Here is a 22,972-nt window from a genome sequence, read left to right as displayed (position 1 = left end):
GCCGCTCACTGTAAGCTCCACCACCCGGGTTTATGCCATTCTCCTGCCTCAGCCTCCTGAGTAGCTGGGACTACAGGCGCCGGCCACCACGCCCGGCTAAATTTTTGTATTTTTTGGTAGAGATGGGGTTTCACCATGTTAGCCAGGATGGTCTCGATCTCCTGACCTCATGATCTGCCCGCCTCGGCCTCCCAAAGTGCTGGAATTACTGGCGTGAGCCACCGCGCCCGGCCACAACATGGTATCATTTTTTAAGAATTATGTGCATAGAAAAAAAAGGTGAAAGACATATAGAAAATGTAAACAGTGATACCCCCTGGAAAGTGAGATTTCTAGGTATATTTTTCCTTTAATTGTATTTTCTAAAATGTGTGCAATAAACATATATCACTCATTACGTTTATAATAAGGAAAACCTAATGCAATAATAAAAGCTACTTACAGAAACCTACTCATAACTCCCATTGCTCATAGGACAAAACCCAAGCTCTCAGGGCCACGTGGGTTCTGAGGCTGCAACTTAGCACCTCTAATGCATCCCTTCACCAGGTTCAAGAACAGAGGTGCTGCCTTAGTGTTTCCAATCCTCTAACCCTGGGAAAGACAATTCACACAAGTCTTTCCAAATGGTTGGGAGAGAATCAAGCTATACATGTGTGGACAGAAGCAAATCAGTTTTCAGTTACTCAAACTGAGTATCAAAGTCAACTTACTTCTAGCTTTGAACACAAGTGTCTCACAAGGAGCACCCTTGTCTAGGAGCTCTGCTAACCCCCAGGCTGGGATGAGGCTGTGCTCGGGAGAGAGAGGTTGCTGGAGGTCAGAGCCCAGCCCCTCAGGTCCTGAGAGGCAGCACCAAGATCCCTGTGGCACCAACAGGGATAGCTGGATCCCGACACTCAGGGTGAAAGTGAGAGACAGACGAACCAAGCTTACAACAGAGCCATCAGGAGAAAGGAGGGGGCGTCCAGGGAGAGGAAATGAGTTCCTAGAGCTCCCCGTGGGTCTCCATGACATACTTTCAGCTCCTAAATGTTAGCAATTGTCTCCTCTGTGGAGATCCAAACTGGCCTCATGTGAGCCCTGGAAGGCAGGGAGCTATGAGAACGTCTTAAGCAACAAAGCCAAGGTCACCTCCCCTGGGGGTCGGGAGCATCTTTTGGTCCCTCCTCTAGGAATTTCTCAGCCAGTTGGGAACGATGACGCTGCAAGGCTGGCCCCAGAATAGCTCAGCTGACGGAGACCACAGAGACTCTTCCTGCCCACAGGAGCAGGGAAATACCGCTTCCTAATGAAATGCCTTCCACGCTCAGGGCAGGGAATTCGGGCCTTGAGGCCTGGCCCAGCTCTTCCACGTGGAGGGCAAGGGCCCCAACCACTGCCTGTACCTGTCCCTGTACCCAGTTTTTGGCCTCACCAGACACCTCCTCATGTTTGGTGAAAGGAGACTTAACTTTTAGCTTCCCTGAAAATGACCACTGTCCTATAGGGGCTTCTTACCACCACCACAGCCACAGGAGCCAGTGGCACCAAAAATGTACACTCCAGGGGGCCCGCAGGCTGCAGAGGCCCCATGCACTCACACAGCACCCCCCACTGCACCCCACGCACACAGCACCCCCACTGCACCCCACAGGCCCCACGCACACTCACAGCACCACATGGCACCACACAGTTCCTACATATACTCAGCACCCCCACTGCACCCCACAGGCTCCACACATGCACACAGTACTCTCCACTGCACCCCTCTAGCCCCACTCACAGTACCCCCACTGCACCCCACAGGCCCTAAGCACGCTCAAAGCACCCACATGGCAGCATACGGGCCCCACATACACTCACAACACCCCCAGTGCACCCCATGGGCCCCACGCACACTCACAGCACCCCCAGTGCACCCTGTGGGCCCCACGCACTCGCACTGCACCACCGCTGCACCCCACATACCTGAGGCCCCATGCATGCTCACAGCACCCTCATTGCACCCCACATGCCCTTGCACTCCACAGGCCCCACGCACTCACACTAACTCCTCACACCATGTAGAGGCACATGTAGATCTGGACCTGCTGTGTACGGCTGTCCCCAGCCAGCACTGGAAGGAAAGAGGACTTGGGAGGTGCAGGCGAACAGAGGTGCGGTGAGGCCCCGCCCTGTCCCAGCCGCCCCTATGGACTGAACCACATGGAGGTGGCGGCTGCAGGAGGTGCAGCAGGGACGCCCTTCTGCCCAGAACAGATCCGTGGAAACCCTGAGGATATGGGTTATGGAGATGGGGGGTCCACTGGTCTTAGAGCTGGTCCCGGACTGTGCCTGGCTCTGGGAGGCCTGAAGGAGAGTGGCTGGGCTCTGCCCTCAAGCTTCTCCCACCTGAGATTCTTGCTCCCCAGAAAGCTGACCAGTGGCCTTCGGCTGTCCCAGAAACAGTGTAAGGCCAGGAGAAGGGAGACCTGGGTGTCAGCTTCACACACCCACGCTCACTGCTGCAGGACGGGGCCGGTTACTGAGCTGCTCTAGGACTCCATTTGTTTGGCTGAACAATGGGAATAAATGGCCTATTTGGTCCCAATGGCCGTTAAGTGAGACAACCCCTGGTGCACACAGGAGACACACCACAGCCGTCTTACCAACCAAAATCACTTCCCCAGAGGCCATGGACCTTGTTGCTCAGGGTTTCTTTGGTGAAGGAGAAGCAGCTTCAGGCTTTAGCCCGCGGTGCAGCTGGCACAATTCCAACATGCGATGTGGCCAGCGGCCGGGCTCCCATCTGCAGGCTAACTCACCCTGGGGACCCTGCAGCACCCTAGGCAAACTGCCCGCATCCCTGGCGGGTGCCACACCACATGGCTCCACCGTGCGTAGCTCTTCTCTGCGAGCCACGCTCAGCTGAGCCACCGCCACCAGGGCCATGGCAGTGAGTGCTGTGTCTGTGTTGTGCAATGCAGAGGGTGGGCCGACCTGCAAACCAAGAACCCAAGGGCGTGGGGACAACAGGGCCAGGACTGTGGCCTTGGGCAGACCTCCCGAGCCACCAGAGGACCCACTGACAAGGGAGAATGGCAGGGAGACCAGCCATGTCTTGCTGCCCCTGCCCAAGAGCTGTGACTCAGAGCCAGGAAAGCCTGTCCTGAGCTACCCCTGGAGGACCCCCAAGGCATGAGCAAACTTCAGGTGAACAGCAGCTGAGCCCTGGCAGACATGTGCCCCACCAATAACACAGAGAAGCCCCTCTCCCTGCCTGAGCCTGGGGCGCCCTCTTGGGTGGGATTTCTTCAGATGTGCTGTTCATGAAGCAGTGCGGTGGTTGTATCCTTACACAAATCAGAAATCTAAGGCCAGGCGTGGTGGCTCACACCTGTAATCCCAGCACTTTGGGAGGCTGATGGGGACGGATCACTTGAAGTCAGGAGTTGGTCAGCCTAGCCAACATGGTGAAACCCCATTTCTACTAAAAATACAAAAATTAGCCAGGTGTGGTGGCGGGCGCCTGTAATCCCAGCTACTTGGGAGGGTGAGGCAGAATTGCTCGAACCTGGGAGGCGGAGGTTGCAGTGAGCCAAGATCACGCCACTGCACTCCAGCCTGGGCTACAGAGGGAGATTCCATCTCAAAAACAAAAACAAAAATAAAAACAAATCAGAAATCCTTTTCTCTGGTCTATCCAGCCACTGTTCCACACAACTGTCCCCACACTGGGGTCACTACAGCTGTGATACCTGGAGTTGGGTTCCTTCTCTGGGCTCCTTCTACCTACTGGGCCAAAAGGAAGCCATTGCCAGCCCTTGCAACACAGCCACCTGCCTCTTGCATCACAGGCATGCAGCTAGGGGCAGAAAGGCTTGGCTTGTGTGAGAAAGAGACCAGCAAAGCAAGGGCAGGAGGCAGGACCTCCTCAGCCCACGGGGACGCAGCCAGGGCCAGGCACTGCACCAACCCCCGGAAGAGCAGGGCTCCACTTTCTCAAGGTTTTGCCCCCGGGATTCCCCCTGGCTCAGGTGAAATAGAGGGGTCTCCACTCAGCCACACTCGCAGCTCTGGCCCCTGGCAGCCCTGTATCTACTACCTGCCCTCAAAGGGGCTGGGGAGGCCCAGGTAAGAATCCTGGGCCTAGAACCCACTTGATTTTCTTCTCGGTGAGCTGCTCCAGGGCAGAGTGGCAGTCATCCATCTCTTTCACAAACTCCAGGTTCCTCTTCTCGGCCCTCTCCAGGTCCTGCCTTGCCTTGTCACGCTCCCTCACCAGCTGCTCCACCTGCCCTCTGCCACAGGAAGGAGACAGGGTCAGATGGGACCCCACTGCTGGCCTGACCCACCGTGCCAGGCAGCTCTGGGCCCCGTATCCGCATCAGCAATAGAAACCAGCACACCAGCTGTACAGCGGGCGCTGCTCCACCAGCCTGCTCCTGAGGCAGTTTCTACAACTGCTATGCCCATTTTCCAGATGTGTACACTGAGAGAGAGGGGCCGCATGACTTGGCAAGGAAAGTTTCTTGGTGGTTTCTAACCCAGGAAGACTGAGCCTGGAGTTCCACAGCATGCCACGTTGCTTAGGCAGCCCCAGGGTGTGTGGTAGTTGGTCTGTGAGCCCTCTCATCGGCAGCTGGGTGTGGATCACAAGTGCCTAATTCAGTAACGGGCACATGGCGGGGAGGAGGCTGGCCACCTGTTAGCCCTGCATGGGCATCCCAGCACCCTAGTGAGCACACAGTGAGTCACCAGAGCACAACACAGTGGGTGTGTGTGGTCTCAGCTCTGTGGCCACCCTGACCTGGCTGAGGCACTGTGTAAATCACTGGTGGCACCTGCTATTCCAGTGACTATTTCCCCGCCGAAGGAGCTTTTCTCCCTTCCTGTCCCAAGGCCAAGGGAGGGACCTGGTCAAGCCTTTCTCTGGTTCTATCTGCAGAGCTGCCTGAGGCCAGAGGCTCCGCTGTCAGCATGTGGACAGATGCAGTCTTTAGGACTGAGATTGTGGTTTCTGTCAATCTTTTCTGCAGCTTCAGAACATTGACAAAAACACAACAATCTTTTTGCAAATCTGCTTAGCAGACGGATGGCCTGAATGGTCAGCCACAGCAAACAGACACAATTAAAAGGGAATGGGTTCTCGGCCCCTCACGGGGTACTTTGTGACCACGTTTGAAAAGCACCTTTTCTTCCTCCTGTTGACAGCCCAGTCTGGGAGCCCCCTGGCGCTAGAGGCAGCGGCAGGACCCCACCTGGCGCTGGTGACCGCCTGCACCAGCAGGATGAGGCGGGGCCTCAGGTCTGTCCTTTAGAAACCTCAATAAAAAGGGCTCAGTGGGGGCCCCCAACATACAGATCCCAAGCCTCAACAAGTGGGAGGGAAGCCAGCAAGCCTTAAATTGTATGGACTCAGACAGCCCAGGTCTTCAGGCCCCACCCAGCCCACACACATGAATGAGCGGCTGCCATTCACCTGTCCATGCTCCGTGGCTAGATTCTACTCCTATCCCTCTGCGAGCGCCGGCTTCAGGGACCAGAGAGCACGGGACAGACGGTGTGCAGAGCCCTGCCCCAGGACTGACCATGTGGTGTGGACAAGAGCCAACTGGTATCCTGTGTGTCCCAGACACCCCTCCAGGCCCACCTGGCCAGCCACACTGCCACGTTCCCCAGTCCCCTGCGGCCTCTTACTGCTGGTAGCTCAGTTCCTGGTGGTAGCAGGCCAGGGCTGCCTGCTGGACGGCACTGTCCACTGTCATGAGCTCGTTGTCAAGGGCCCAGGTCAGCTCCAGAAGGTTCACCTTCTCGTCCACACTGAAGTCCAGGCTCTGGAAGCAGCAAGCCTGGTAAGCAGGAGAGGCTGAGGGACTTCCCCAAGCAGACACCTCTCTGCTCCCTCCCTGGTCCAGGGCCTAGCCCAGCATGACTGTCCCAGGCAGCACCCGCCCCTCCTGTCTGCCAAGGTCTCTGCGTCTTGAGGGGTGCTCCTCCTCCATCCCTCGCAACTCTGGTGGGCTGTCAATGGCCTGGTCCTCCTGCCTCTGCCTCAGGGGTGCATAGGCCCAGGCTAGACAGAATCCCTCTTCCTGGACAAAGTGTCAGACACAGGCAGGGGCAAGTCCCCTGCAGGCCCTTCATGGGGACTGCTGTGAGGCCAGAGCACAAGGCCCTTTTCCCTCTGAAATAATCTGTTTTAAGGATGTGAGCCTTGGGATTCCCTGCGATGAGGCCTGCCCTGCAGCTCATGCCACCAGGAAGAGTTTAGAGAGATGGAGAGGGTCCCCACAGCAGCCCTCAGGCTTAGAACCAAAAAGCTTTCCAGAGCGGACTGTTCTTCCCCTCAGAAGTGTGAAGAATACACCTCACAAACTTCAAAGCACAGAACAGCTGGCATTCTACTGATACAACAAAAAATAGAGCCACACACACCCTAAGCCCCTCAGCTCAAGGGAGCGGCAGCTAACGTTCTGTCGCGTTTGCTTTTTCTGCCTCTGCCTTTTCCGCCTTGGGTATTCCTGGCTCTGCTTTCCACTTGTGGCTACAAACGCCCTGCTCAGGCCAGCGGCAGGCACCATGGCAGGGTGGCTGAAGCAGGTGCCAGGAGAAACCCGGCCCAGAGTCTCCCGTGAAGTAGGGGCTGACTTTCCACGCTGCCCACTTCCCAGCAGCTCCTGAGGAGCAATAGCATCTTGGCAGAGGCTGGGGAGCCGCCTGGAAAGCTGTCCCTACACAAGCACACGCTCCCCGCCACGTCACTGGATGGCATAGAGGGACAGAGCCGCCACAGCAGCCTGAGGTCAGAAATGACACTGAGTTGCAAGGCAGAATTTGGCAGCAATCTATTATGAAGTGAGGGAGAAGCCACCCAGGGTGTCTTTGCAGAGCAGCACCAGCAGCTCTAGTGCAAATGGGAAAGAGAATAAGTTCTGAAAGGGCAGAGGCAAGATGTACTCATCAGAGCCAGGGCACAACAGCAGCCAGGGAACTCCCAGAGCTGTGGAGTCAGGTGTCGGGCATCTTGGAACTGAGAGACCTGTGCTCTCTGCCCTTCCTGCAAGCGATTTTTGGTGATCCTGCCTCCGCCTGTGGCTCTCAGGACAGTTGTGAGGCCAGCTGTACAGGTCTGGCTTTGACATCTTGGGGGACTCAGTAACAGATGAGGTTGGGCCTATGAGGGTCTTGGTCCGTGGAGTTGGGTGGACTGTTTCAAGGGCTGTCTGGGCTCCTTCCTGTATTGTCTGTCTGTGCCAACAGGACATTTTCTCAGGGAATATGACAGAGCCTCCAAGAGTTACAGGGTGCAACTCCAGGAGTCCAGCCTCAGAGAAATGCCAGCATAGCAGCAAGAGGACATCGATGCATATAAATGCTCAGATTTTTCTTTTCTTTTTTTTTTTTTTTTTTGAGATGGAGTCTCGCTCTGTCACCCAGGCTGGAGTGCAGTGGCCGGATCTCAGCTCACTGCAAGCTCCGCCTCCCGGGTTCACGCCATTCTCCTGCCTCAGCCTCCTGAGTAGCTGGGACTACAGGCGCCCGCCACCGCGCCCGGCTAGTTTTTTGTATTTTTTAGTAGAGACGGGGTTTCACCATTTTAGCCAGGATGGTCTCGATCTCCTGACCTCATGATCCGCCCGTCTCAGCCTCCCAAAGTGCTGGAATTACAGGCTTGAGCCACCGCGCCCGGCCAATGCTCAGATTTTTCATAGGAAAAGTGAAGGGTTGCATAAATTTGCAAGACAAACGGTATGACACCAATTTTGCAAAAAAAACATATATATATTGTCAGAATGTATAAATAATATGCATCTCTCATGTGCCAGGGAAAAGTTCTGCAGGACGCCCACCACACCAACAGCTGTCACCCCCTCCAGGGAATGGGGGAGGGGCAGGTAAGCTTTCTTTCTTATTTAATAGGTTTTTGTTCAGTTGACATCCTTTCTAACAATGGAAAGTAATGAAAATAATAAGTCTAGTCCACTGTACCTCATGAGGCTGTCTTTCCTCACCCATGCTGGGCCCCCGCACACCTCTGCCCCTGCACAGGTGTCACCAAATTGTGCCCAGGGCAGAGCTCCTTCCAAATCTCCAGGGCTGGCCTGCGTCCCTCTGGGAAGCCTGAGCCTGTGAGGAGCTGTGTCCCATGCGAGGACCACATCTTCCCTCCCAGGCAGCCCCAGCAGAACACAGAGGGAAGGGTGCGCCTCCTGACACCTGGCCCATGGCGGGAAGGGCCTGGGGTAAGTGGGTGCCATGGGGGAGAACAGCCCAACCAGCCAGGCAGGGGCTCCAGGAGAGTTCAGGCTCACTCTGAGCTCATCAGTAACTGCAGTGACAGTGGTGCCCAACAGACATCGACATCACAACAGGCAATTTCCTTCCATTCATCTAACCTCCTTGGCCCAACATTCAGGGAAAATGTCTAAGCCACTAAAGGCTACCTTCAAATTGACTTTTTCACACTATCTTTGTATTTTATTTCTTATCCTTTTAAATTATAATGTCCTATATTTTAGTAGCAAAAATTAAAAGATATAGGTTTCTACCTGGACTTCCTTGCATGGCATTCTCTGCACAGAGCACAAACCCCTGCTGGGTCCCTGGCTTGGGGTGCTCCATCCATCCTCCTCTGCAGCAGACGGGCCCCCCAGGTTCCCTGTCCAGCTCAGGCATCACCCAGTTCCAAACCTGCAAGATCTCCCTGCCATTCTGAATCCCCTCTTGGGTCCACATGGCCAGGACCTGATCAGGAAAAGCGAAGCCAGAACCATCGTCAATGCTGGAGAAGAGGCGCAGGCTGGAGCACAGGGACACGAGGGATGAGGTCGTGGTGGTGTGGCAGCCGCTCTCCTCTGGGACCTGCACGTCAGGAAGACTCCCATAGCACCCAGCGTCCAAAGCCTCACGCCCATGCGCTGCTGATGTGCTCTCCATCCTCCCCAGCCTGTGCTCAGAGGGCCTCACAGGAACAGCTCATGAGACCATCCTCAGCTCTCAGAGGACAGGTCAGAGGTGCAGCCCCTTCACATGACCTCTCCAAGGTCACATGGCTGTGCAGGTGAGAAAGCCGGGACCTGCAACCAAGGCCCCCGACACCCAGGACTCTGAGGCCTTGCACCCACGTGGCCCAACTGGCCAGCCCCAGTCAGTACACTCATCATCACTTGGAGAGGGACGACAAAGGAGTTTTGACGTTCCACCCTTGAATTCACAGAGGTGGGAGCCTGGCCTCACAGAGGCAGGGGCCCAGAGAGTCCATGCCAGCACCAGGAAAGTCTCAGCTGTGAAAAGAAACCCAAGGCAGGTTGGAAGGGCAGAAGTGCGCTGACCCAGGCAGAGGCGCACACACCCCCAGACCCTCAGAATGCAGCATGGGTGGCTCATGGCCAAGTTGACTTGGCGTTCGACAATGAAGGCAAGCCAGTTCAGGAGGCATCTCCCCAGCCCACACTAAGCACGACCTGTGGGACCTCATGTTGATCATTCTGGCCTTACATGGCCGCCTGACCCCTTTCCTCAGTGCTGGCTCCTGAGTTTCTTCTTTGTCGTTCTCACTGATGTTAGCCTCACTGCAGCCTCGACCTCCTGGACTCAAGTGATCCTCCTGCTCAGCCTCCCAAGTAGCTGGGACCACAGGCATGTGCCACCGCACCTAGATAATTTTTAAATCTTTGAGATGGGGTCTCACTATGTTGTCTCACCTTCTCTCAAACTCCTGGGCTCAAGTGATCTGCCTGCCTTGGCCTCCCAGACTGCTGGGACTATAGGCATGAGCCACTGTGCCGGGTCCTCATTGATTTTTTTTCACCAAGTTTCTAAATTATTTAGGTTTTTAAATTAAATTAAATTAAATTAATTTATTTGTTTGAGATGGAGTCTCACTCTGTCGCCCACGCTGGAGTGCAATTATGCGATCTCAGCTCACTGCAACTTCTGCCTCCTGGGTTCAAGCGATTCTCCTGCCTCAGCCTCCTGAGTAGCTAGGACTGCACATGTGCACCACCACACCTGGCTAATTTTTGTATTTTTACTAGAGACAGGGTTTCACCATGTTAACCACGCTGGTCTCAAACTTCTGACCTCAAATGATCCGCCCGCCTCGGCCTCCCAAAGTGCTGGGATTACAGACGTGAGCCACCATGCCCGGCCCTCACTGACTTTAGAATCAGAAACCTAGATTCTCAGGCATACCTACGCCCGGTATAGAATAGCACTACAGGTCCTGCAACACCACTCACCAAATTCAGGACCAATTGCAGCAGCAAAGAAGTATCCAGCCCCTCAGCAGCCATGCCCTGGTCTCCTCAAACTGCAGAGAGACCCAGTATTTGTGCAAGAGATAGAGCATGGGTTAAGGGACATTATCAGGACCAATCCTAGACAGACTCACTGGATCCTCTGGCAACTGATATGGCTTAGATCTGTGTTCCCGCTCAAATCTCATATTAAAAAGTAATCCCTGATGTTGAAGGTGGGGCCTGGTGGGAAGTGACTGGATCTTGGAGGTGGATTTCTCACAAATGGTTTAGCATCATCCCTCTTGGTACTGTCCTCGTGATAGTGAGTTCTCATGAGACCTGGTTGTTTAAAAGTGTGTGGCACCTCTCCCCTTGCTTTCTTGCTCCTGCTCTGGCCATGTGACCTGCCTGCACCCCTTCACCTTCTGCCATGATTGTAAGCTTCCTGAGGCCTCCCCAGAAGCAGCCGAGCAGACACTGGCACCATGCTTCCTGCACAGCCTGCAGAACCGTGAGCTCACTAAACCTCTTTTCTTTATAAATTGCCCAGTCTCAAGTATTCCTTTAGCAATGTGAGAACAGACTAACACAGAAATATTGCCCTTGCTATTCCACAATGGGGAGGATGGGAGGGAGTTTTCTTGCTGGGGCATATCACACCACAGGCTGAGGAGCTGCCACATTCCTCACCTGAGCACTGCCTTCTGTAGCCCCGGGAGGTGGGCACCTGAGCAGCCCGTTCCTCACCTGAGCACTGCCTTCTGTAGCCCCAGGAGGTTGGCACCTGAGCAGCACGTTCCTCACCTAAGCACTGCCTTCTGTAGCCCCAGGAGGTTGGCACCTGAGCAGCACGTTCCTCACCTAAGCACTGCCTTCTGTAGCCCCGGGAGGTGGGCACCTGAGCAGTCATGTTCCTCACCTAAAGCACTGCCTTCTGTAGCCCCGGGAGGTGGGCACCCAAACCACCCCCGGCTTACATGTGAGCCTGAGGCTTGGAGAATGTAACTCCCCTAGTGACACACAGCCAGGGAAGAACAACACTGGACCCACCTCAAATCTAAGTGGCTCCAGAATCTACGTCGTGTGGCCTCCCACATACATGCGTGTGTGCATGGCCTATCCAGTTCTTGGACAGCTCGTTGTGTGGTGACACAGGCAGGGAGGGAGTCAGCAGTTTTAGTCACCAGAGAGTGACATCAGTGGTTGCTGGGTTCAGGATTTAACTGTTGCATTTTACCTGGTAATGAGACCAAGGCTTGCTCAGTTTAACTTGAGTGGAACACTCCAGAAGTAGCGCGGGCTCATGACTGAAGAGGCCAAGCTGGAATTCCTCAAGACTCACTTTGCCGTCTCCGTCTTGATCCAGTTTGTTAAACAGGTCTTCAAGTTCCTAAACAAAAGTCCTCATACCTCAGGCCCACCCGTAAGAGCTCCACCCAGCTGCCCTCACCGGGGCCTCCCTCCCTCCCTCCCTCTGGTTCCAGGTACCCCACAAGGGCCGTTTCCTTGTCTTATCCAGCCTTAAAACTGTGTAGACCATGAGGGCTGTATTTTCCCAAGGCACTCCCTCCCTCTATCTCGCAAAACCCACAGGCCTTGGTTTCCATTTCACTGTGAGTGGGTGTCACCCGAACTTCTCAGTTCTACAAATGCTTATTCAGTGTCTGCTGGGGCTGGAGCCTGCGGGATGCTGAGCAAGGCCAGGTCCTGCAGTGTGAGGCCCAGCAAGGACACAGGGCTGAGAAGAACTCCAGCAAGGCAGACTGGCCTCCCACCCAGGAGGAGAAGGAACATGGCCACTGGGGAATGCAGACAGGCTTGGGGGTCTTGTCTTGGCTGTGCAGTGGAACCTGGTCACACAGAGAAGAGGGAAAGGCATCCAGGCAGAGGAAGGATGTGGGTGAAGGAACGGGAAGTGCCTGCTACACCTGAGCGTGGCAGGGAGTTGGTGGGACTGGGCAACTCCATCAGAGATGGGCTTTCAAAGGTGTCTGGAGGTTTTAGCTTTTGGCAGAAACGCCAAGAGCCACCAAAGGATTTTAGATTAGAAAGTGATGCACCTAAATGAGTGGCTGAAGGGTAGAGGGGTTTCCAGACCCAAAACTAAACCATGACCATGGCCAGGAACACGTGGCTGGGTGGCCTGCTGTGCCCTCACCTCTTTCTCGAGTCCCCGGAGCCCGACGCTCTGGCAGACCACAGCCAGCTCCTGCTCGCTCAGGTGCCCGCGGCTGCCCACCCCCAGCTCTTCCCACATGCCCCGGATCTGGCTCTCTGGGGTGTCAAAGGAGGGGCTGCAGGACTTCTGGGGGCTCCCAAAGTCCTCGGTATCCCAGGTCTGCAGCTGTCCTGAAGCAAGGGGGGAGTCACAGTTAGACTCTGATACATACACAATGGAGCACAACTCAGCCTTAAAAAGAAGGACGTTCTGCCCTTTCCAACAGCGTGGATGAATGTGGAAGACATTACACTAGGTGAAATAAGCAGACACAGAAAGACAAACACCATGAGATCTCACTCACATGTGGGATCTAAGGAAAGAGGAACTCATGGGAGCAGGGTGTAGAAGGGTGGTTACAGAGCTGGGTGGTGGGGGAGATGCTGGTGGAGGGGGGTCACTTTCAGTTATAAGATGAGTAACTTCTGGAGCCCCAATGTACAGCACGGTGACTACAGTTAATAAGACCCGACTGCTTCCTCGAAGTTTGCTAAGAGAGTCTATCTCAAGTGTTCTCAGCACACACACATAACTAAGAGAGATGGATGTGTTAACTGGCTGGACTGTGGTCATCATTTCACAATGTACACATGTCTCAGATCATCACTGTACACCTAAAATATATACAATTTTTATTTGTCAATCACACCCCAATAAGGCTGGGGAGAAAAACCAGCAACAGTTAAGTCCTGTGCTCCAGGCTGAAGCATGCGGGGGACGCACAGCAATGCTGGTCAGTGACTCTGAAATCAGATGGACCGATGGATAGAGGGCTGGATGGACGGACCAACAGAGGGATGGATGGACGGACAGAGGGATGGACAGACCGACAAAGGGGAGCTGCAAAGCACCAAAGGTGGAATTAGGTGGTTGGTACATGGGTTTTTATGACACAGTTGTTTGTACTTCACTCTGTTTACAAATTTTCAAAATAAATGTTGGGGGAAAATATCTGCCTCTAATGGGGAAATTCTTTCTGAAGAGAACCTTCTATGGTCAGCTGTGCGAGCATTTAAAAGAGGCAGAGGGGCTGGGCACGCTGGCTCACACCTGTAATCCCAGCACTTTGGGAGACCGAGGCGGGTAGATCACGAGGTCAGGAGTTCAAGATCAGACTGGCCAAGACGGTGAAACCCCGTCTCTACTAAAAATACAAAAATTAGCTGGGTGTGATGGCGGCCGCCTGTAATCCCAGCTACTCGGGAGGCTGAGGCAGAGAACTGCTTGAACCCAGGAGGTGGACACTGCAGTGAGCCGAGATTGCACCACTACACTCCAGCCTGGGCTACAGAAAAAGACTCCGTCTCAAAAAAAAAAAAAAAAAAAAAAAAAAAAAAAAAAAAAAAAGAAGGAGAGGACTCTATTATTTGTATTTACAATAAAAAGACGAGTCTTTTAATAAGTTAATTTTTGAAAACTTCCTAACTTACACAGAGCAAAGAGTAAAGTGAAGCCCAGAGCACCTGCTACTCAGGCTCCACTATGACAGCACCCTGCCACAGGTTTCTTCTCTACCCGCTTTCCTTACGGCTGAAGTATTTAGAAGTATAGATGCTCCCTGACTTACGATGGAGCTACAGCCCAACAACCCCACAATAAGCTGAAAACGTCAAGTCAAAGATGTACTGAATATACCTAACCCACCGACATCGTAGCTGGACCTGGCCTACCTTACACATCTCAGAACACACTAACCGACAGTGAGGCAAAATCCTCTAACACAAAGCCTATTTTAGACTAATATTATGTTCAATGTCTCATGTAATCTACTGAACACTGTACTGAAAGTGAAGATCAGAACGGTCGCATGGACACTGAAGGACGGCTTCTACTGAATGCATATCGACCTCACACCATCACAAAGTTGAAAAATCGTTGAGTCAAAACACCATGAGTCAGGATCCATCTCGGTTATTTGAAATCACGGATCTCATGTTACTTCTCCCCCACATATTTGATCCATATCTCTAGAAAAAATATATATATTCTTACATCACCACAATGCCACTATCACACCTAACAAAATCAACAGGATTTTCCCAAGCATCTCGAAAATATATTCTTACAGTTGATATGTTTGAACCAGCATCCAAACTCCTCAGGGTGCCCTTGGCTGTTATTCCTCTCACATCTTTCAGTCACAAGCACCTCTCCCAAATCCCCACAGCCCATGCCTTTTTAAAGAAATCAGACCCACTGTTCTGTGGAATGTTCCACATCCGGATCTATCTGCCTGCTTCCCCGTGTTGTCGTCTAACAAGCTCCTCCATCCTTAACATTTCCTGAAAACCTGAGTTAGCATCAAAGTCTAGTTTGGCTGCAGGCTCAAGTTCATTTGTTTGTTTGGCATAAATGCTTGGCAGGTGGCACTGTGTCCTCCGTGCCTCACTCAGGAGGCACTGGTGTGTTTAGGACTCATCAGTGGGCTCGGGTGGTGGAAGGCCACTTTTCCTAACCTTTGTCTTCAGTCACTTGTCTTCTTGATGTGTTTGAAGCTGTGGAAACAGCTTGAGAATGAGGACAGACACTGGGTGTCCAAGAGAAAGTGTCTGTGGTGAGCCAGCTGTCCAGCCAGACATGTTCCTATGGTGACCTATGTGTCCAGCCAGACATGTTCCTCCATGCCTCGTCCACACCACCTAGCCCAGAGCGGACATGTCTGCTTCCACCCAACACAGACTTTAGTGTTGCAGTTCTGCTTCAGCGGTCTGGATCTTTCAGGTAGATGAGCCATGTGGGCATGAATGACTGATAATCCTGCTGGTAATAGGAAAGCCACCATCCCCCAAAGGAAGGCAGACTGTGTGCTCACAAATGACACTCTGGGTTGGGTTGAGGAAAACAAGAGGAAAGGGACGGGTAAGAAAAGGCCACCTCCGAGGTCCCTTCCAGCCTAAGGTGCCTGAAATCTCCAAGGAAAAAATGTGAAAGCAATCCTGATACTGGGTTATTTCTCAGGCTGGCAGAAGAGGTCGGGCAAGTCCTCCGAGTTTGACACGAGTGTGTGCGCACTACCGTCTGTCAGCTCTGATCCTGCACAAAGCTTTCTGTAAACTGCTGGGAGGAACCCCAACCTGCTCTCCAGGCTGAGCACTGAAATCACTGGGTGAAAAACAGCCTCCCCCTGCGAGCCCTTCCCTTCGCTGCCCTAGATCTAGACATCAAGTCAAGGATGGAAGACACGGCGGCTTGGCTGACTTTTCTCAGCACATAGGAGTCTCCCTGCTTTGTCCAGCACCACAGCTAGAAGCTCAGGTCAGTTCCCCTGACATTTACTGAGATAAAAGTTGAACAAAGGCCGGGCGCGGTGGCTCACGCCTGTAATCCCTGCACTTTGGGAGGCTGAGGCGGGCGGATCACAAGGTCAGGAGATCAAGACCATCCTGGCTAACACAGTGAAACCGTCTTTACTAAAAATACAAAAAATTAGTTGGGCATGGTGGTGGGCGCCTGTAGTCCCAGCTACTCGGGAGGCTGAGGCAGGAGAATGGTGTGAACACGGGAGGCGGAGCTTGCAGTGAGCCGAGATCACGCCACTGCACTCCAGCCTGGGCGACAGAGTGAGACTCCGTCTCAAAAAAAAAAAAAAAAAAAAAAAAGTTGAACAAAAAATGGCCCAGGCATTCAAGGACCATGGTCCAAGGGGTGCTAACTGTTTACTTTGGCAGAAATCCCAGGGCAATGCCCTCTATCGAAGCTATGTTTCTGCACTGTCAGCCCATGTGACCGCCTGTGTGGGGAGGCCTCATTAGGGCATCCACTGACTCACATGGAAAAGCCTGGAAAGACAGTGAAACTGCTCACAGGACTAAGGAACACAGACCAGTGCTACTCCCTGCCCTGCATGGTCAGCGGCCTGCCTGGCCTGCAGCCCAGCCCAGGGCAAAGAGAATGGCGGGGCACCCTGTCTGGGGTTGGAGGTTCCTGGGGTACAGGGCACTGACTGGGAGCCACTGACCCTGCCCACGCCTCACCGGTGGGATCCAGTGCAGCCTGCAGCCTGATGACTTCCTGGGATGGCCTCATGCCTCCTGCAAGGGGACACACCCAATGCTGCCACCCTGATCCTTCTGCAACAGGGGGAGACGGGGGGCGCTGGCAGCCTGAAGAGGGCTCTCAGTGTTCAGCCGGGCTCCAGCCTCTCCTCCCCAGTCACCTGCATCCCTGCAACCTGAAATACTAGCTCCTCTCATCACTGCCTCCTCAAAGGCCATGGCAGCCTCCTGCACTCCCCTATACCTGCACCTTACATGCCTGGCTGCTAAGGATCCTGCAGTTTGCTCCCTACACATCCATCAATGCCTCCAGCCTTCCTGTTTCCTGAAGCACATGACACCCCTGTTCTAACTTCTCCCCTCTTTGCCTTCCTTCTTGCTTTCAGCCTGCCCATGTGAGGCAGTTTGGAAATGCGGCTTCCAATTTCTTTGGTACTCTTCGCTTCAGGTCTGTGTCCCTTCTCCTTGAATCTGGTAGCCTTGTGACAGCTTTGATCAACAGAACGTGGTGGAAGGGATGCTTTGTGACTTTGAGGCTGGCCTGAACTCAGTGAGGAAATCCCAGCCCTGTTTTTGGGACAACGTGTCCTTAGGGCCCTGAGCCACCAGGTGAGGCAGTTGACTACCCAGAGCCACCATGCTGTAAGGAAGCCCAGCCACGCTGAGGCCTGCTGCAACCCCTCCGAGGCTGTCCTCAGCTGAGCTCCTCCAGCCCAGACGCATCAGTGACGCTTCATATGATTTCAGACCCAGCCTTCAAGTGTCCCAACAGAGGCCCTAGATGCAATGGAGTCCATCCTAAGTCTCTCAACTTCTCCAATCCTTCCTTGAGCACTGCAGCCCTGCTCCTCGGAGAAGCCTGCAGCAGCGATGTAAAAGCTTGTGCTGTGATCATGAGGGCCTGGTGTGAACCTCAGCTCTTGTTCCCAAGCTCAGCAAGACGTCACCCCTGAGCCCCAAGCTGCTCTGAGAGGAGGGATGCTCGGATTATGCCAAGCCTGCTGCAAGGGTTAGCCAGGTTGCCGGCTTCACACCTGGGTAGTTCCTCAGAGCTCAGCGTCTGGCCACCACGCTGATCCTCTCACACCCACCTGTCTGTGGGGCCCCTTTCTTCACTCCTGCGGGCATCAGGTAAGTCAGCAGTCACTTCTACGGAGTCTTCTGTTTTTGCATTGTTTGCATAGGTGTTGGTCTTTTCTATCCAAAATACTCTGGGATTCACAATTAATATTTTTGTTCGCTTTTTAATGTCAAGGAAGTATTATAGGCAAGCACAAGATAATTAAAATTAAAAAGAAGTTCTCCTCTCCCAGAGCCTTTGTTCCTCTCCCCAGGGGGATCCACTGGGAAGTTTTTTTGTCTAGCTTTCTGTCCCCACAACACATGTAATGCATGTCACTCCAGAAACGTGGTGAGGGAGCTGAAGTCTCGATCATGCCCCTGCATGCAGCTTCTCTTCCCAAAATGTCAGATCTTGCAGAGGGCACCACGGCAGCACGGATGGTGAGCCTTCCCTGCGCGCTGCACAGCGCTGTGAGGCTGCACCCTGTGATTTGCTTCTGTGTCCCAACTGCTGGCCTTCTGCTATGTAAGGCTCTAAGCTCCAGGACCAGGTATTACACTCCATTTGTGGGACAGATGAAACCCTGGTGGGTGCTAAGAATGCCCCTGCACAGCAGGGGAGAGGCTGTACCTAGCCCAGCGTACCAGAAAGGAGGTATAGGGGCAGTCTGAGGTGATGGGGCCAAGCAAAGCCCTCCTGCCTGAAACCACAGGGCCATACCTGCCAGCTAGGGTCACAGCGGTACTTGCAGACCATGAAGTGTGACAAACCACACTGCTCCCTCGGCCACGGGCCTCTGCCCCAGGGTCTGACCTTGGGAGAATGAGGACCGAGTGATGGCCTCACTGCTGAGATGATGACATTCTGACCACTCCTGGAGAAGGAGGAATCCAGCGGGACACAACCCACCCCACGCATTTCCCAGGATATTAAACTTGTGGTGTGTACTGCCCAGTGACCCGGCTCTTCAGCTTTCAATGCTCTGGGCAAAGGCAGAGTGCACCAAATGCGAGGCTGAGGCTTTACCTTGTGCTTCGAATAATTCATTCTGAGCTTCTTTAGTGCTCTCGGCCTCTTCATCTGACTTGAGACTCTGCAGAAAGATGCAGAGAGAAGGCTGTGAGTTCCAGGGGGTGCTGCTGGGGACGGAGCACCGGGAACAAATAGAGCAGGATGTTTGGGGAAGTGGCAGACGGCTGAGTATGGAGTCAATCCCTCAGAGGAGAAGCCCACCCCCACCTTGGGGCTGCCCTGCATGCCAGCTAGCAGCCCCAGGTGAGCCCCGCCTAGCAGCAGTGAGGGGCTGGACCAGGGAGACAGGGGACACGCCTTGTTCCGCACGCTCGGGCTCCTCAACATAAACCCATTCGTCAACAGTTGACCCTGCAAATACAATCAAACACTTGTGTCCAGCAGCAGAGAAGCCTGTCCGCCTCTGCATGGTGATGATGGCGATGGCTTCAGACCCAGCACTTGAAAGAAGCCAGCCCTGCAGCCACAGTCAATCATTCAGTCTCGGGACACATTCTCCATACGAGGCTTGCAACGCGCCTCTCTGCACCTTTCCCTCATCAACCACATCAGTTCAGCAAACAGCCGCAGGGTGAGAGAGCAGGTTTCTGTATCCCTTCAAGGGCTTGGGATAGCACAGCACCTGGTAATCACCTCACACCCCAGCAGCCTTTGCAAACCTGCACCCAAGACAAGAGCCGGGGCCATCAAGAAACGTGCGACTTAAGTAAAAACCTCGTGCTGCAGTGACTGCGTCAGCCAACCAGAGTCAAAGTCTGCTTTTGTCCGGGTGTTGTGTGTCCCCACAAGTGACTGTGGAATGGATGCCTGGTGACCAAGACTCTGTATGCTTCAAAGCTGGCACTGGCTTTGACTGGGGAGAATCTGTGAGTTGGTGATAAATACTCAACCCCATTTTTTGAGTTCAACTGCACTGACAACCCTAAAGGCGGCTTTCCCCGCGTTCAGGTTTTGGGAATCAAAGATGATTTAAGAAGCAGAATGGCACCAATGAAGATCCACCACAAGGAGGAGATTCACTATCTCTCCATCCCTGAGGTCCAAATTTCTAAAACAGAACGAAAAAGGAATATTCTGGATTTACTGGCATCGCCTAGATGTCACATACCCCTGAGAAAAGAGACTCTAACATTTAAATATATTTTGGTTGTTTTTCCTCTTTGCCTCCACAAATGGTGAAGACAAATGGTAAACAAGTCCACTGGGGCCCCGACCTAAGAAGGAGGTGCTCCTGATGGAGGCCCACCTGGCAGAAGCTGACGGTACAGAGAGCAGGAACCAGGAACCTTTTGGAATCATTGAAAATGGTTCAACCCAGTCCATGATTAACTTACAAGCTGTGGACCTGCCCCATGGACATATTTCTTAACATGAAGCCCCACGAGACTCTGGCAGCCATCTCCTGGGCCCATCCCCCTTTCACTGGGTGATCCCTGCATACCAGCCACCTGCAGCAAATGACCCAGGGAGCCTGGGGGACAGGGAGGCAACTTCCAAGGCCCCAGGAGGCATTGGCTCATACAGGCCAGTTGTAAGTGCTGGGCCTCAGTATAACTAAGTGTTCAAGATAGGCAGGGCTGGGGGTTGACACACTCACACTCCTGACCTCGAGGCTGTTTCAAAAAGGCATCTTCCCTTTTCTACTCTTAGCACGTTGACCCTTCACTCCCATGAAGCCATAAACATTGCCTTCTAGAGTTGGTGGTGGTATCGGGGAAAAAGAGATATTGTACACAAAGGATTGATGCACAAATTCTCTATTGCACCAATTCAGGAGAGAATCCTGTGGCCAGGACTGTCCTGAAGACAACCAGACCCAATTTAAATGAAATGGCATTCCCCAAAGTGACCAAGCTTCTGGTGACTCAAGGTGCCTGAGAGTGCCCTGCCCTCCCCACATCTTGTGATCACGTGCTACAAACAGGGATGAAAGGAAGCATTTGTTATTCCCAACACTGGGCAGCTGGGGTGGGAGAGGGGCCTGACCCACCTCCACGCTCTCCAGAGACGCTGAGCGCCAGAGCTGACTTTTCAGGCTGGCCTGGGTTTGCTGCTCGGGCACGTGTCTGGCTTCTGTGGCAGTGTCACATAGCTCGGGCCGGCTCCGACGGCCGTACCACTTAGAACCATTCACATACTTTGGAGGGATGGCACTGGAGGCAGCTGGAAAGAAAACAGGAAATTTGGTGGGAGTCCTTTATAGCAGTTATGGGCCCGTGCAGGCCAGCAGGTACGCTCTGAGAAGATGCACACTCAGCACCGAGTGCGCCTCCCAAACACGCACTGCTCTGCACATAGAAGCCTCTGGAAAGACCCGAGAAACAGTGAACAATGGCAATTCTATGCCTTGGTTGGGAGACTGTGAAAGCAAGGGTGGGGAGAGGAGGACTTTCCCCTAAACTCTATCTGCTATTTATACTTTTTCAAGCATATTTTGCTTTTATGTAATGAAAAACTAATAGGAAATCTAGCTATCTATGCAAAGGAGCAATAAAACCTCCAAAAATCCAAGAACATATACACCTGACTCTCAGTAACCTGACTGAACACGATAAATGTCAGCTGACAATAAGCAGGGTGACCAGAATATCTCTCACCCCACTGGGACAGAGTCATCATGGGCCTGATTAACAATCACCCCAAGACAGCAGGCACCATCAAGGACTGGCCTAGCACATTCTCACCAGAAAGGTCTGAGCATATGGGAGGTTAATATGGTTTGGCTCTGTGTCCCCACCCAAATCTCATGTCAAATTGTAATCGTCAGCGTTGGAGGAGGGGTCTGGTGGGAGGTGATTGGATCATGCAGGTGGATTTTCCAATTGCTATTCTCATGATAGTGAGTTCTCATGAGATCTGGTTGTTTAAAAGTGTGTAGCACCTTCCCCTGCTCTCTTCCTCCTTCTCCATTCATGTAAGACATGCCTGCTTCCCCTTCACCTTCTGCCATGATTGTGAATTTCCTGAGGCATCCCCAGCCAGGCCTCCTGTACAGTCTGAGGAACTGTGAGTCAATTAAAACTCTTCTTTAAAAACAAATTACCCAGTCTCAGGTAGTTCCTTATAGCAATGTGAAAACAGACTAATACAGAAAATTGGCACCAGGAGTGGAGCACTGCTACAAAGATACATGAAAATGTGGAAGCAGCTTTGGAACTGGATAATAGGCAGAAGTCGGGACAGTTTGGAGGGCTTAGAAGAAGACAGGAAGATGTGGGAAAGTTTGTAACCTTCTAGAGACATGTTGAACTGTTGTGACCAAAATGCTAATAGTGATATGGACAATGAAGTCCTGACTGCAGCAGTCTCAAATGGAGATAAGGAGCATACTGGGAACTGGAAAAAGGTCACACTTGCTATGCTTTAGCAAAGAGCCTAGTGGCATTTTGCCTCTGCCCTAGAGATCTGTGAAACTTTGACCTTGAGAGAAATGATTTAGAGCATCTGGTGGAAGAAATTTCTAAGCAGCAAGGCATGGAAGATGTGCCCTGGCTACTTCTAACAGCATACGCTTATATTCATGAGCAAAGAGATGATCTGAAACTAAAATTTACATTTAAAAGGGAAGCAAAGTGTGAAAATTTGGAAAATTTGCAGCCTGGCCATGTGGAATAGAAAAGAAAAATCCATTTTCAGGGGAGGAAGGAACTCAAGCCAACTTCTTTTCTCACCTGGGGCCTCAGTTTCCTCATCTGAATAACTGGTATGGTAAGTAATGCCACAGGATTTCTATGAGGGTTAATTGGACTCTTTGTAAACGTACACAAAGCTCAATGCCATATGCTCACACAGAAAACCTCTGTGTGAGCCTGGTCCCTTCCACTTTCTCGTCCTCTGCCCCAAACCCTGTGACAGCCTTATCTACTGCCGCACACCCCTCCTGACCAGGACATCCTGCTGTGAGACACGAGGGAGGCGCTCCCTCTGTAACACACTAATCAATACCACAAACACAATACCCCTGCAAAAGGGAAAGAGCCACCCCCATTTCACACCCTCCTGACATGGGGCCATCTACAACCAAGAAGCAGGCCACCACGACCTCAACACTCCAGGCCTGGGTAGCCCTCCCTCTGACCTTGCCCACAGCCTGTTACCATCCTGGCACCCTGAGGCTGGAACCAAGGCCAGGTGGCTTTCCCCAAGGATGCCACTTCCACTTAAGGACATAGCCTGTGTCCCAGCAGCCCTGTCCCTGTAACAGGATTCTGATCACTTACATCAGCACAGTGCAGTGTTATCATCCACGGCGGGCACAGCGTGCATTATTATATGACACCATTTCACAAATAAACAAAGGAAGAAAAAACATCAAGTGTTTTTTCCAAGTCCATATACCTTGTGGGTGACAGAAAGTAAGGTAGAATTCAGTTTTCAGAACTGCTGGATTCTTTCATTAGAATATTACACTCCAAAAGTTAACAAACAAATAATGAAAAGAAAATATGGCCAATAGGAT

The 22,972-nt window shown here is 52.8% G+C and overlaps 1 protein-coding gene across 41 annotated transcripts in view; it reads right to left on the bottom strand.

Annotated features, from left to right (window-relative positions):
- Window positions 1-22,972, bottom strand: part of NINL (ninein like) — a 136,312-nt gene that overhangs the window by 37,790 nt on the left and 75,550 nt on the right. For 17 of the 41 annotated variants that reach the window (XR_013399701.1, XM_077951052.1, XM_077951053.1 and 14 more), the window contains 7 exons: window positions 20,504-20,676; window positions 18,508-18,574; window positions 12,364-12,554; window positions 11,443-11,595; window positions 8,656-8,826; window positions 5,662-5,813; window positions 4,122-4,262 (listed from right to left, as the gene is read on the bottom strand). Coding sequence is in view for 40 of the 41 variants with exons in the window: in XM_077951052.1 (XP_077807178.1) it covers window positions 4,122-4,262; window positions 5,662-5,813; window positions 8,656-8,826; window positions 11,443-11,595; window positions 12,364-12,554; window positions 18,508-18,574; window positions 20,504-20,676 (1,048 nt within the window). In the remaining variant the exon portion in view is untranslated. Of the gene's footprint in view, window positions 1-4,121; window positions 4,263-5,661; window positions 5,814-8,655; window positions 8,827-11,442; window positions 11,596-12,363; window positions 12,555-18,507; window positions 18,575-20,503; window positions 20,677-22,733; window positions 22,852-22,972 lie in introns of all 41 variants that reach the window. The other 24 variants (XM_015149635.3, XM_077951082.1, XM_077951062.1 and 21 more) reach the window with 5 other exon arrangements.

Source organism: Macaca mulatta, chromosome 10 (genome assembly GCF_049350105.2).
Source record: "Macaca mulatta isolate MMU2019108-1 chromosome 10, T2T-MMU8v2.0, whole genome shotgun sequence".
NCBI classification, from domain to species: Eukaryota; Metazoa; Chordata; class Mammalia; order Primates; family Cercopithecidae; genus Macaca; species Macaca mulatta.
This window is presented reverse-complemented; position numbering and strand designations above follow the sequence as displayed.